Genomic DNA, 15,033 nt, shown 5'->3' on the forward strand with positions numbered 1-15,033 from the left:
AGATAATTTCAAGATGATTCATACCAACAAAGGGCTAATTCGGCGCTACCGACGCTCAATTAATAGGCTGTAGTTTCGTTGTTTATTGCTCGATTGTCATTATTGAAGGTTCATTAGAAAGGTGAATAAAATAGCTATATGTTTTATAATAAGCTAAATTCTCATAAAACTAACGGTTACCGAGTATTTTACATTTAAAAAAATATATATTTCATAAAATGTTGTTTTTTCAATGCTAATAATTTATTATTAAATGCAAAAAAAAACAAATTGTGTAGAATTTATCCTTCCAAATGTAAAAAAGGTGAAAAGGGATATTATTTTAAACGGGGAGGTATTATACCCTGTGTATTCTACTGTTTTTCTTGGTTTGACACTAGATGAGAAGCTACAATGGGGGGCCCATGTTGCCACCACCGCTGCTAAGCTTAGTTCAGCTGCATATATGCAGTTCGAAGAATAAGGCATCTCACCGATGAAGACACGGCTAGATTGGTTTATTTTAGCTACTTTCATAGCATTATGTCCTATGGAATTCTGCTATGGGGCAGGGCTGCAGATATAGAAACTATATTTATATTACAGAAAAGAGCCATACGCTCTATATATAATTTACGTGCTAGTGACTTACTAAGAGATCTCTTTAAGAATACTGGTATCCTCACTGTACCATCACAGTATATATTTAATAACATTTTATATGTACACAAAAACACAGACTTACACACAAGTGTAGGAGATAGACACTGTTATGGCACAAGGAACAGAAATAAAATTGAAATGCCATTTTATCGGTTAGCGAAAGTTAAAAACTCATTTATGGGCCAAGGTATACTTTTTTACAACAGAATTCCTCATAGTATCAAAGAGTTTAGTAGTGCTAAATTTAAAAATTATGTAAAAAACGTATTAGTTCAGACTTCAGAGAGCCTATTACAGCATTAAGGAATATATATGGAAGATAAAAACCCATGGAGGGTTGTCGCGTAAAAACCACAGGACAGTTCTCTGGCATATTTTGTAAAATTAAATTGTAATACTGATATGATTTAAAAGAGCAACTATAGAGTTTCTTGCCGGTTCTTCTCCATAGATACTGCTTTCCGAATCGGTGGTAAATGTAAAAAATATGTATTGACGTTTCAAAAGTGCTTCTCGAAGAAGTCTAATTGAATAAATAAATGTTTGAGTTTGAGTTTGAGTTTTGAAAATATTTCAGGTGGTACTATATAGTTTTACATTAATGAATGTTAGAAATCAAATAATGTTTATTTAACTATCTTTCAATTGACACCCTTTTTAAGTAAATCGGTACCGGAGGTTATCTAGATATACCGCACAATAGAATGGCCCGACGGCCATCTTTGCTACGTCATAGCTACCCCCTCCATACCCCTAGGAAGTGACTACCACACTTTTTGTGTTCAGAAAAACATGCCGATTAAGTGGATATCAGTAGACCGTATGGCGGAGGTGAGTCCCACGAAAATCGTTAGGATTTGAAAACTTTTACAAATGGGTCTCACACACAGACTTTAGATCTATTGTCTGTGGTCTCACACTATCATGTTTGAATTGATACCTTCTATTGAGTATAGGCCTATTGTTTCATAAGCCTATTGTTAAACATAGGCTAGTATTAAATATAGTATTATATTATCTGTGGCAATAGGTATAAATTCCAGTTTTTATACCAATTAGTTTTACTAATTATGTTTGCATAGTTCTAATCTTTATTTATTTATTATAACTATGCAAACATAATTATTTTTATAGAGTCTTTTTCTCTTGACTTTTCTATAATGGCTTCTGCATAAAAGGCTTTTTTAAGATACTTGTTAAGTTAGCAATTTATAAAGTATATATGAAGTGTCTGAGAGAGACCAGTAGTTATCAATAATTTATCACGCTACCAACACCTGCTCTACACTTTAATCAGCACGTTAACACTTATATAGCCCACATTTTATGTATTAGTGCAAATTAATGTATAACAGTGATAATAAAGTTATTGACTTCATATTTACGACTGGATTATAAGCTTCGAACAGTAGCTTTATCGTTGCATTCTACCCGCAACAGGTTAAAAATTAAAACCTAATTATTCTCTGATAGGTAGTAAATTAGACTTAGGGCCGATTTTTCAATGCTTGGATAAAACTTATCCGTCCAATAAAGTATTACACGATAATATTAAAATGTCACGTAGGTAAACTGTCAAATACGGGCAATTAGAATACGTTTTTATAGTATTTTTTATACATTATTCGACGAATAAGTTTTAACCAAGGATTGAAAAATCAGCCCTAAGGGCTGTTTGACAATGTTTCATGGCCTAGTGATGTATTTATTTGTAAAATGTTCTATTTCATGTATGATTAGCTCTAAGGTACCTTGTTCAAATAAATAAATAAATTAAAATAGCAGCTTTTGTTTAGAATGATGCACATAAAATATTGTTGCTCGCAAATTCAAAATTCGCGACAAACTATCATATTGGCAGTGCACTATATCAACCTATCAACATTATGCTCAGATCAAGGAATTTTAATTAACCCTATATATGTGGATTGTGGGAAAAATGTGTAACTATGAATCGGTTATAGCTTTTTCTTAAAAATTCTATAATTTTATGTTATTATTCCACTTTTTGTTTTCTTATCTTTATTTTCTTACCATTGTACTTCACTGATTAAACTTGCGTTTGATTGGTTTGACTTATAAGTGCTCAACTATCTACAAAATATTCAATTTTGAGTAAATTTTTAAACTTTGTGTGAGACACCCATTACTATATAGAGCACTACAAATAAAACTACTAACTGAAAAGTAAATATTTCTTAGAAAACTGTATCTGTCAAAAAAATAATAATAGAGTTGCAGAGAACTTTTGGTAAATACTAAATAATATAGCTCTAGTCTTGAGGTATATATACACTATACAGGGTGTCCCGGCAATGGTATACTAAGCCCCAAGGAGGTTATAGTTTTGCATACGCTGAGTACGTAAAAAATACTTATAAAATTCCAGACGAATTTTTTTTTTGACCAATAGATGAATTCTTAAAACTTTATGTGTACACCCTAAACAAGCAACCCGCTCAACTTTGCCACCCGCACGTGAGCTACCGTTTAAGATTATGTTTTCATAGACAAAATGTTCACATCAGCGAAGCGGTATATGCCGGCTGCGCGAAGCTAGAGACGAAAACATGGATTTTAAGGAAAAATTAAGCAAAAAATTTTGGCGTAATTTTGTTGTTTAAGTATTTTTTACGTGATCAGTGTATGCAAAACTACAAGTCCCTTCGCGCTTAGTATACCAATCACAGATACCAATAGTGGGACACCCTGTATATACTGACGCGACGCGACGCGACGGTCCATTCCCTTAGTTCCTGCGCTTTGTTTAAAGATATTTTATCGTACACGTTTACATTGAATAATAATAAAGTTACAAACAACACCAAGTGTCGCATAATTAAATCAGACCCTAAAGAAAGGCGTAAATAAATTAATGAAATCTTAACGACTTGCCACTTGATTGCAAAAAGCACATGCCATAAACTTGATTAGTTTTTGCTCACATAACCCAAATTTCTTAACAGGCCAGTCACATTAAGGCATAATGAAATTTAAATGAGACTGAGCAAAAAGAAATGGTCTCATAACATATTGTTTTTACATGAACTGTAGAGGAAATTGTTATCATTAAAATGTCTGAAACGACGGTTAATTTCACATAAACAACTCTACATTGTCAGCCTACAGACATACCACAGAACAGTAATACCTACATGAACATCCCTAATTGGTACATCATATAAAATGTGTCAAATTCAATGCCTTTTTTGAAGTCAGTTAAAAATAGAAACATACATTATACCGATGATTGCTTTGATAATTAATTGCGTATTTCTACTCATTATAGCATGTAGCACTAGTTATCGTTGCTAATTATTGGAAAATACTAAGTAATTACCACTTAGCGATGTTTAACGTGAGTTTATCTTCGAGTGAATTCATTGTTATGGCCCACGTTATCCAATGAATGAATAAATTATTTATATTCCATAATGTACCAAGCCCCATTAATATACGTAATGTCCGTAAATGATGAATTATACAGATAAGCTGATCGATTAAAACTTGCAGATTAGAGAAAACGGATTCACAGTACATTACACACATAAATTTAGATATTATAGACTTATTTAAAAATCACATTACATTTTACTTCTGATATTATTTCATATAATATTAAGTATTGTAAAATTACTGTAATATTAATTTATGTTGCCTTTTAGTAGGTACCTACTACACATAAATGAATAAAGGTGTTTAATGAATTTATTTTATCCATATTAAAATGAAGAGTAGTTGTAGAGACAAAAATAATATATTTTTAATGAAAATAAAGTATCCTCATGTGTCACTAAATGTGTAAATATTCTTTTGTAAATAGGTAAAAATAAAAGTATTGTATAGGTATTTGCCTTCGTAAAGTTCTGTATCCGATCACGATTCACGATAGAAGTTAAAACCATTGCATTGTTTTTTTATTCCATTGCTAGAAATAGATTCTCTAGCTAAATATAATTTATACTAATTACAATAAAAATGACATATGTGCTCGGTGGCCACTAAGCGTGCCGAACAGTGCTGAAGAAAAGTATTATTCTCAACTATCTATTAATCAAACTGTGTTTTACCAAGGTTTTACCCTTTGGCAGTTTAGGTATGACAATAATAAGCTCAACTGTTGTTTTGATTCCTTTCTTTTGCACTGGTAGACGTGTGAACAGTTAGGATCTAATACTTTTTACTTTTTATACCCGTAAAGGTGACCTTTATTAATGAATTATCCCGTTAGCACTTTAAAAAATGTAGCGACTCGCAATGGGATTACAACTTAGAGTTACAACCATAAGAATTTAATTGAAAAAGCGTAGATAATTTGCATGTTTTAATCGACATTAACATAGCTTCGATAACGGCTCTTAATTTTAGACCTTTTAAGGGTTCCCTACCTAAATGGTGAAAGGAAAGGGATCCTGTTACTAGAATCAACTGTCCGTCTGGTACCGGACTGTATCTCATGAACCCTGACAGACAGTTGAAATTTTCAGAGATACTACATTTCTGCTGCCGCATAGGTGAAATTTTTTTTTGCAGTTGCTCTTTAGCTTGTTTGTACGGAGCTCTTAGTGTTTCGAGCCCGATTCGCACTTGACCTATTTTCGATAGACACGAGTGTCTAATAACTATCCTCTTATGGTCTTCCACACTTAGTGCACGTCAAAACGTTATGTAAATGAGCCAGGTGCTGATCAATTCGAGGTACCTAATGATTGTCATCTATTTTATGTTTAACATATTTCAATGATGGGCTATGTCCTTGGCATGCTGGTTAACACCTGGGGGTTATCATGGTCTTAAAACAGTATTATTTCCAGTGTAGGAAAGTGATGGCGCTAGACGACTTATATAATGCTGTCATATTCCATTATCATATTATTTGTGGTGACCATTAAGGACAAAAGATCTTTGTGATTTTGAAATTGGATACACGGTACCTAATAAATACATCTGTATCTTACTCCCTACAGAATACGAAACTTCACTGTATTTGCGAACAAACTATAACTTGTGCTATAACTTCCATTGAACATCCTATCCTACAGTTCCATTTGTTCAGCAGCTTTCAAAATGGTCTAGATGGTCTTAACCTCACAATATTGGTTGATGTTGCTTGTTATGTGCCCTATTTTTGATTATTTTTAGAGTTAGAGCGTCATTGAAGTTTTTGAAGATCGAATGTTATGTTGGTAACCTATCTTTTATTTTTATTTTTTTATTGTACGATAGGGAAGCGCTTGACCACGATCTCGCTTGATGGTAAGCTGAGATGTGGCCTAAGATGGAGCGCGCTTCCCTAGAACTTAGAAGGTACCGGTTCACTCTTCGCTTGAAGACCCCCATATATTGTAGTCGTCGGGGAACACAGACATCAACATCTACATCTTAACTTACCTCTTATTGGTTAAGAAGTTCAAATTGTTGGTAACGTATTTTATTAGTAGACGTAAACATAATTATGTTCTACAGGTGCACCAGTGTCCAATCCTTCAGGCGTTATGCTAAATATGTTTGCTTTTGAGAAATAACAGGATGCATTTTTCATATAACGCCTTGTCATATGCTAATGTATGTATATGTAATAACTATTTATCTTTGTCCATGAACTATTTTTATTTTATTATTTTACTAGCTGTGCCCCGCGTTAATACCCGCTTTGCTCCGTTTCTATCGGTCTTAGCGTGATGACAATTAGCCTATAGCCTTCATGCACAAAATGGACTATCTAACAGCCAAATAATTTTTGAAATCGGACCCGTGGTTCCTGATTAGCGCGTTCAAGCAAATAAACAAATTCTTCATCTTCAGCATGCAGTATACTTCACCAAATACGATGCTTCAAAAACTCACTGAAATGTTTATTTGGTTTGTTAATTTGTTTGGTTGAACGCCCTAATCTTAGGAACTACGGGTCCGATTTGAAAAATTGTTTCAGTGATAAGTAGCTCATTTTTAGAGGAAGGCTTTAGGTCATACACCAACGCGCTGATACCAATAAAGAGCATAGCACCCGGGTAAAACCGCGAGGCACAGCTATAAGTAATTAAATATCAAAGTCATCTCGACTTTAAAACGTATTTAATCGTGTCCAATTAATATGAAACGGAATTTATATCAATTTAAGTAACGCAATACATGATTTATTATAAGACAATGTTGCTAATATTAACAAATACTAATTACTAAATGTTTCTAAATGGGTCATTAATTGTATTTCCAATGTTCAACTACCTATGAATGCCTAGTTCGTAATAGGCAGTTGACTAATTTCAGTAGTATAACGATTAACAATAAATAAAAAATAATGTACATCGTAAATGTAGGTACATTATTTTTTTTCGATGTTCTGTATTCAACCCGTAGTATTCTTTACAAATTACACATGGAGGAAAAAAAGCATAAATGTACACTAACACACCTATAGTTATATTATTTTAGATTTCAAAATCCATCATACGAGTAGCACGAACTTTTTGTTCAAATGCAATCAACGTTCTCGTATCAAAACCACAAAAAATTTAAATTATTAAAGCCTATAATTATAGAATCTGTGCTTTTACTAATATTTGTAATGACAAATGTCAGACCAAGACGTCTGAAAAAAAAACAAATAGGTAGTAAATAATTATCTCAAATTAAAGAAACAACATTAACCAGATCAATTAAACACGATGAAAGTAAAAAGTTAACGGACACCATATCACATTAACAGTGTAATTACAGAATAATATACCTTTAAAATGTCCTGAATTTGTATAAGAAATACGATTAACTTTTTCTCACTCAAAATGTGTTAGCGCTCGTTAATTATTCTGTCACTCGAATTAATTCAAACTATGCAAATGTAATGAGAATTGAGAGTACGAGTCGATAATTGATCCAATGTATCGGCGTGTCTCTCTAGAGCTATATACGGAAAAACAATGTGTCCAAAAAAGCAAACTTTACGCACAATTGAATGCTTCTCGATACCATTTGCAGACGATAAGTATAAGATGCTATAGGTTCATAACAAATTGCCCCCCATGCATTATTAACACGGTAAACAATAAAATTCCTCCAATTCATTGTTAAGTAAACATGCAAAAAGCATTACATTATTGCATATTAATCGTTGGCTGTCATATTAACATGTCGAGCGACGGGGTTGAGTGGTGATCGCTTCGGGGCATGCCGTGGTAGAACAAGATACACACTCTGATTGTGATACTTTATTATTTCTCTCACTGGAATGATATGATACCTTGTATTCGCTTTTTTTGAAAGGTTACGTACCATAAATAATTTTTCTTGTTTGTTGTTTGTTGTTTACATGAATGTTTGCAGATGAAAATAGCAAAAATTCAGTTAATATTGATGTATTTTAAAATTTAAACCAAAATGTATCCTTGCATGAACTAGCTATCGAAAATTGAAATTATATACGTGGCACAAGCAAAATTTGCTGAGAAACAATATCAAAGAAAGCCGGTTGATAAATGTGAGTAATTAGTATACCCATATAAAACCCGCCTCGAATTTTATTTTGTAAATAAATTAAAACAATCGTATTTCAAGGACGTGCACAGTCGTCGGATATAATGAAATGCCAGTCTATCTTGAAAAACAACTTAAGCTGTGCATTCATGCAAATAAAAACAGAGAAATGCTCTTTGCCTGTCTCTATGTGACGTATGAAGTGTGGACCCCGCGGGTATTAATTACTCTTTATAATTACTTAGCTCGATGCAAATATATTATATTATTTGAATTTATAGTCGCATATTAATCTTTGCAACTTGGAGTTATTTTTCAAACGATTAATTAATTAATTTACGATTTAGCAAAATACCTAGTTGAAATGGTATAAGAAATATGAAAATAATTAGATAAGTAAAACAAATAACATTTATTAAGTGTTTATGTTTATTGTCTTTTAATATTTCTTCAAGTCACGAAAATCACAAAATTACTGTGTCGAAGTAAACACGTTCATTCAATAATTAATTAACGACTAAGTACACGAACTTACGTTATGTTTTTCTCCTAATTTGTTTCAAATTAACACCAACCGACGATTGAGATTGGCTTTTTCTAACGGGCCCTCTTCACAATGGGCAGCATTGGCGCAACGTTTGCCGCCATTTATGGCGATTATGAATAAACATCTATGACGGCCGACCACAGCGGCCGACCATAGATATATTTAGGCCCTCTACACTATTGTGATTGCCTCTAATCGCCCAACGCTGCCAATTGTGAAGAGGGCCAATATTAGGGACAAAGCTTTTTTTATCAACTGGAGCTAAAGTGTGGCTAAGGCAAGCACAGCTAAGGCAAGTCTTTTTTCGCATATTAAAACAATCAAACATCTACATAACTCGCCTCGCCGACAAACAATACATATCGTCACATAATATGTAATCGATATACACAATTCCTTGCATACATCATAAGGTGACGGTTTCGCTGCTTGACAAAAAGAGTATTTCAGTAGCACATTAATGAAAAGGTTAATGTACACTTACATCATGAATTCATATCAGCTGTCCGCTAATGATCTAAAAAACGTCATCGCAAAAGAACAAAGCTAATTCACCGAAAGATCATACGATAATATTAACATTTATATCACATTTCTATGTTGTTAAGGCCATTAATTTGTTACATATTGCTAGGTAATTAAAATAAATGTAAAACGGCTTTTTATTTAGGAAAAAGCTTTAAGTTCTGTGTTACTAAAATTTAAGAAATGTATTCCAAGCCCTTATTAACCGTCGTATATTATGTCTCGATGCTGTACCCCATACTTTATCCCACCAAAACATTTTCATGTGAAATGTTGCGAAGACGCGACGTGCTTCGTAGTTTCACTCTGAAAAAAAAAAGACGTGTGGCACTCGGGGACTGCCGGTAAAGCTATTGCATGCTATGCCTTCAAGCCACACATCCGCGCCCGTCGGAGTGGGGAGCGTGAGGTTTTTCGTTACTAAATTTCTGGATTCCGTCCCCGCGCTCAAGGCCCGCGATAGAAGCTATGCAATAGCTTAATTATGAGATTTTCCGTAGAGCCGCGCGTCTAACTCTACGAGCCCTAACCACCCTAACCTTAGTTAAAATACGTGGCTTGGCCATTTTGCAAACTTCAGATTGTAATGTGGTTATTTGTTTATTACAATAATTATTCTTATAGTAACAATGTCCGAGTCACGTATGTTAGTATGTTGCCTAAGAAATAGAGTTTGTAAGGTCAGGATAAACTTAAAATTATTTTTATATACGAAAATATTGCTATAAAACGATCATAATCCTACTGTGGAATTTGCGAAGTCTGTTCACCGAGTATTTATTACTTTTAGATTGTTATCTAGCTATTTATGAGTAAGCAAACAACTAATTACTGGCTATAAGAATTTACGAGCTCATGAGCATTATAATCAGCGACTATATTGTGTTCCAATATTTTTTTATGTTTTCATCAATTTCATAAAATAGCAATTTTTGCATACTTTACTTAAAAAACAACTCAATTTTCTGACGAGCTAAGTGGGCTGTTCAGCTGCATCATAAAATATTATTATGATTGAATCGTTTCTTGTTAAAATGCATACCTTATCGTATTTATGCACCAATGAATATTAATGTGTATACTATGGTGTCAGAAACCATCAAAATACATAATATATCAACACTAATTATTGTCGGGTCCATCATATTGTAAATTTTATACTGGGTGTAATCGTTAAGTATGATCAGGCGACTATTCCGTAAACATTACAGATATCAAAAACATTAACTTGATATCGAAAGTACATTACCTTAATATGAGAAAAATGACAATATAATAAATTTTTAAAAATACCGCGGGAAATTTTCAAAGATATTACAAAGTTTGAATGAAATCTGTCCGATTATAGTGGGACAGAAGCACTCGCTTCTGTGTCTCTCTTCTTCCATTGTGTTCTAAAGGGATTGGTTATATAAAAATGTAGGTTACAAACACGTAAGTTAAGCTAATAAATACGTATTAGAAAATAATAAAATCATGTGTTTCGTTCACAGAACTCGGAAGGTATCAGTGAACAACTTATACGCGTTCGATTCACCAAACTGCGTGCCCTTAGTCGAAGTGGGGATAGATTTTGAAGTGAACAAGAAAGCGATATTCAAGCCCAGCACCATAGAAAAGTGTCACTTACACGCTAAGATGTCCAAAAATGTGGGGCTTTTGAGAATATTCCCTAGTATCAGTTCCTCAGTGATAAGAGCGTTCTGTCAGCCACCTATTGAAGGTAAGATTCGAATAAATGATCCATATTTTCCTTTCTTAATAAATATTATAAATTGCTATGTCAGCAGTCAGCACTCCGAGTTCTCCACAGATTGATTCAAGAGTTAGTTTTGTTTCTCGATAATCTTAGGAAATACGGGTGCGATTTGAAAAAAATGTCTCAATATAAGATAGCCCATTTATCGGAAAAGCTAGATAGCCCATTTATCATCATACTAATTATCAATAGAAAAAGAATGTGGATAAAACAGCGGGACACAACTAGTATACATTTAGAACTCCAATGCATCATAATTAAACTTGTTCGAAAACACAAAAATATATCGTAATACGAATTTATAAATGAACTAGTGGTCCACCCCGGCTTCGCCCGTGGTACATATTTCGCAATAAAAGGTATCCTATGTCCTTTCTCGGGTATCAAAATATCTCCACACCCAATTTCACGCAAATTGGTTCAGTAGTTAAGGCGTGATTGAGTAATAGACAGACAGACAGAGTTACTTTCGCATTTATAATATTAGTAAGGATTCCTTGTAATAAAAACCCTATCTGGCAATTGTCATAATACTCTTCCGATCTTGTTTACGATTAACAAACAAACGGTGGTTTTGACCGAATAATTCGCAAATGTGTCGTTAATAAGGTTAACATTTTCGAGCACATTATTACATTACTATCTGTCCACTATAAGAATTGCTTTTTGACAGCTCGACGGGTGATACCAGAAGTGATGTTCAAAAGATTATCGATTGTGATACCATTTCAATTTTCAATTATAAATTCAAAATATTATCATAAATCGAATCAGGTACGTAAATAATAATTACAACGTAAACGTACTAATAAGATATGTATAATAATAAGACCACATATCTATGCATTGTATGTTAAAACTAAACTAAACTAATATTTTATTATTTATTGGTTTCTATCTTACAATTTGGTTGTCTTTACGTTAAAATTATATAACATAATAGAAGAGTTTTTCTGTATCGGATATATTTTACAGAGTATTTCTATCGATTATTATAATCTATCGACACATCATTGAATAATTCTGTGTAGGCATCACTAAGTGGGCGGGACCTGTCCATGAAGTACGATAATTATTTGTATGAAATTTTAACATAGACAATACAATCCTACATGGGCGTGAAGCTGTCAAAAAGCAAATAATATAATGGACAGAGTATAATCGCTCCGCTCTTCCGCTTGTTTGCTTTGCTTGCTTGTTTATTCCCTTATAGACTTATAAAAACTGAAGGCGGACATCGGCTTCATTTTATTGTACGAAACCCTCATTATTCAATTGCTCCAAAATAAACCTAAATATAAAGTGTGATAACCAAGTCATAGAACAAGTAGATCATCATAAATTCTTGGGTGTTTTGTTGGATGAATGTCTAAAATGGAACAAACATATTGATTACGTTTGTGACAGAATTAATCGTTTCGTTTACGTATTACGGCGTTTAAGAGATACTGTTTCTATGAATGCAGCAATAAATGCTTATCATGCCTACGTTTCCTCTGTACTTTCGTATGGAATCATTCTTTGGGGACAATCTTGTGATGTGCGGAAGGTATTTGTCTCACAAAAAAAATGTATCAGAGCTCTGTGCGGTTTGAACCAAAGAGACAGTTGTAGACCTCTGTTTAGTAAATTACGGATCCTTACTTTAACTTGCATGTACATAAGAGAAGTATGTTTATTTGTAAAATATCACCCGGAATACTTTAAGAAGAAAGGAGATGTAAATTCGCATATGTTGACAAGATACCAAAACAAATTACATTTCCCAACGTGTAGAATTAACAAAGCTAAAAACAGTGTAATATTTATGGCTATTAAAATATATAATAAAATACCGGACAATTTCAAGGAACTACCAGTAAACTTTTTCAAAAATAAACTGACGAACTGGTTGATGGTGAAACAATTTTATGACATTGAAGAATTTATGACTTTTAAGTAGTGTAAACTGAATTGTGTGTGATAAGTGTGTGATATAATCGTGTTAATCGTAGTGCGTTCGCGTAATTGTGAAAATTGAATTGTGTGTACATTTAAATAATTAGACTAATCAACTTTCTTTTTCAATATTTGCACACCCAATCAATGGGTAGAATGTATTAGCCACATACATAGAAATCTAAATAACAAGACACTAGAAATCGTAAGCGCGCGTGACCTTGTCGCCACTCAGGTGACTTTCACATCACCAGTGTGTTCGTCACAGTTCAGTTGCTATGGAGACGTATGTGTGTAAACATGGTGTGTTTCAGCATTTCCCATTGCGGAAATTCTTCCACAAGTTGTAATTATACTAATTAAGGAATAATATTTCATCGGTAAATATTTTTTTTTAGAAATAATGCTGTTTTTCCTTAAAATTATAGAATACTAGCGGTCCGCCCCGGCTTCGCCCGTGGTACATATTTACGTTTTCTCTACATAAAAACCATCCTCGTACTTCAAGGAATATAATAAAAAAAGAATTATCGAAATCGGTTCAGCCGTTCTCGAGTTATGCGCTTACCAACACATTTTGCGATTCATTTTTAGGGTTCCGTAGCCAAAATGGCAAAAACGGAACCCTTATAGTTTCGTCATGTCCGTCTGTCCGTCTGTCCGTCTGTCCGTCTGTCACAGCCGATTTACTCGGAAACTATAAGTACTACAGTGATGAAATTTGATGGGAATATGTGTTGTATGAACCGCTACAAAAATATGACACTAAATAGTAAAAAAAAGAATTGGGGGTGGGGCCCCCCATACATGTAACTGAGGGATGAAATTTTTTTTTTCGATGTACATACCCGTGTGGGGTATCAATGGAAAGGTCTTTTAAAATGATATAAAGTTTTCTAAAAAACATTTTTCTTAAAGTGAACGGTTTTTGAGATATCAGCTCTCAAAGTCGTAAAAAGTATGTCCCCCCCCCTCTATTTTTATAACTACGGGGTATAAAATTCTAAAAAAAATAGAGGTGATGCATGCTAATTAACTCTTTCAACGATTTTTGGTTTGATCAAAGTATCTCTTATAGTTTTTGAGATAGGTTGATTTAACTGTAATTTATTATATTTGCTGCTACGGAACCCTTTGTGCGCGAGCCCGACTCGCACTTGGCCGGTTTTATTATATATAAGAAGATTTACAAGTATTACGAGTGTCACCATAGTAATCGAAATAACAATGAATGACACAGTTTCAACCTTATTGGAGCAAAAAGAAACAAAACGTCTCATATACTTAGGGATGTTATTCTAAAATAAACCGTAAATTCGTGCGTTAGGATACATATTAAAAAGCTTCATTTAATATTTAAGTTAGTTTTCACTAAAATCAAGTTGTCCAATAAAAGGCATAGTTTACTTGTGTGTATTGTTTAGCTATCGGTTTAAGGGTGCACTCACACACATCAGTCACCGTCAAGTCACCGATGACTGATCGGTGACGGTTTGTGTACGTATCCACAAACACCAGTCACCGTCATGTTGTCCGTCAGTCACGTCGCCGGTTTGACTGAATCATTGAACACATACATCAGGTTAGTGAGTGATTAGACGTGTGTCACGCTAGAGAACATGTAGCAATTGACGGTAGCACGACGCTGACTGAACTGAGACGTGACGGCACCGGGTGAGTGGGGATAAAAGTATGATACATGTATGGAAAGATTATTTGACGTGCCTGACCGGGGACGTCACTGATAGATTTCGTGCCGGCGACTGTCGTGTGTGAACAGAGTCATACTAGAACTATTGATACATATTTTTTTTTAATCCTGTCCGGTGACGTGCCGTGACGGTGACTGATGTGTGTGAGTGCACCCTAAATGTGTTGATTTTGGCGACAGCGGTTTTCATACGAATTATGACATTACAGCACTTCTATGTGTCTTGTTATTTAGATTTCTATGGCCACATAATATTGTAATTAAAAACATCTATAATTTGTAACTACATTCTTGCAAATAAATATAATTTGAATTTGAATTTGAATTTTCATCATCCTTGACATGTGATAAACATCAAGACATATTTTCACACCGCCTGTTTGTCCGTAAAATGGCGACTTTTACTTTTTGTCATTATGCTTATAATATTTTCTGAGT

The 15,033-nt window shown here is 33.8% G+C and overlaps 1 protein-coding gene across 2 annotated transcripts in view; it reads left to right on the forward strand.

Annotated features, from left to right (window-relative positions):
* Window positions 1-15,033, forward strand: part of LOC149480633 (uncharacterized) — a 52,505-nt gene that overhangs the window by 28,802 nt on the left and 8,670 nt on the right. For both annotated transcript variants that reach the window (XM_089706709.1, XM_089706710.1), the window contains one exon: window positions 10,681-10,910. In XM_089706709.1, coding sequence (XP_089562835.1) covers window positions 10,681-10,910 — 230 coding nt within the window. The remainder of the gene's footprint in view (window positions 1-10,680; window positions 10,911-15,033) is intronic.

Source organism: Colias philodice, chromosome 18, assembly GCF_061535455.1.
Source record: "Colias philodice isolate Cphi_HAF_F1 chromosome 18, ilColPhil1 Martin Lab GWU primary, whole genome shotgun sequence".
In the NCBI taxonomy this organism is placed as follows: domain Eukaryota; kingdom Metazoa; phylum Arthropoda; class Insecta; order Lepidoptera; family Pieridae; genus Colias; species Colias philodice.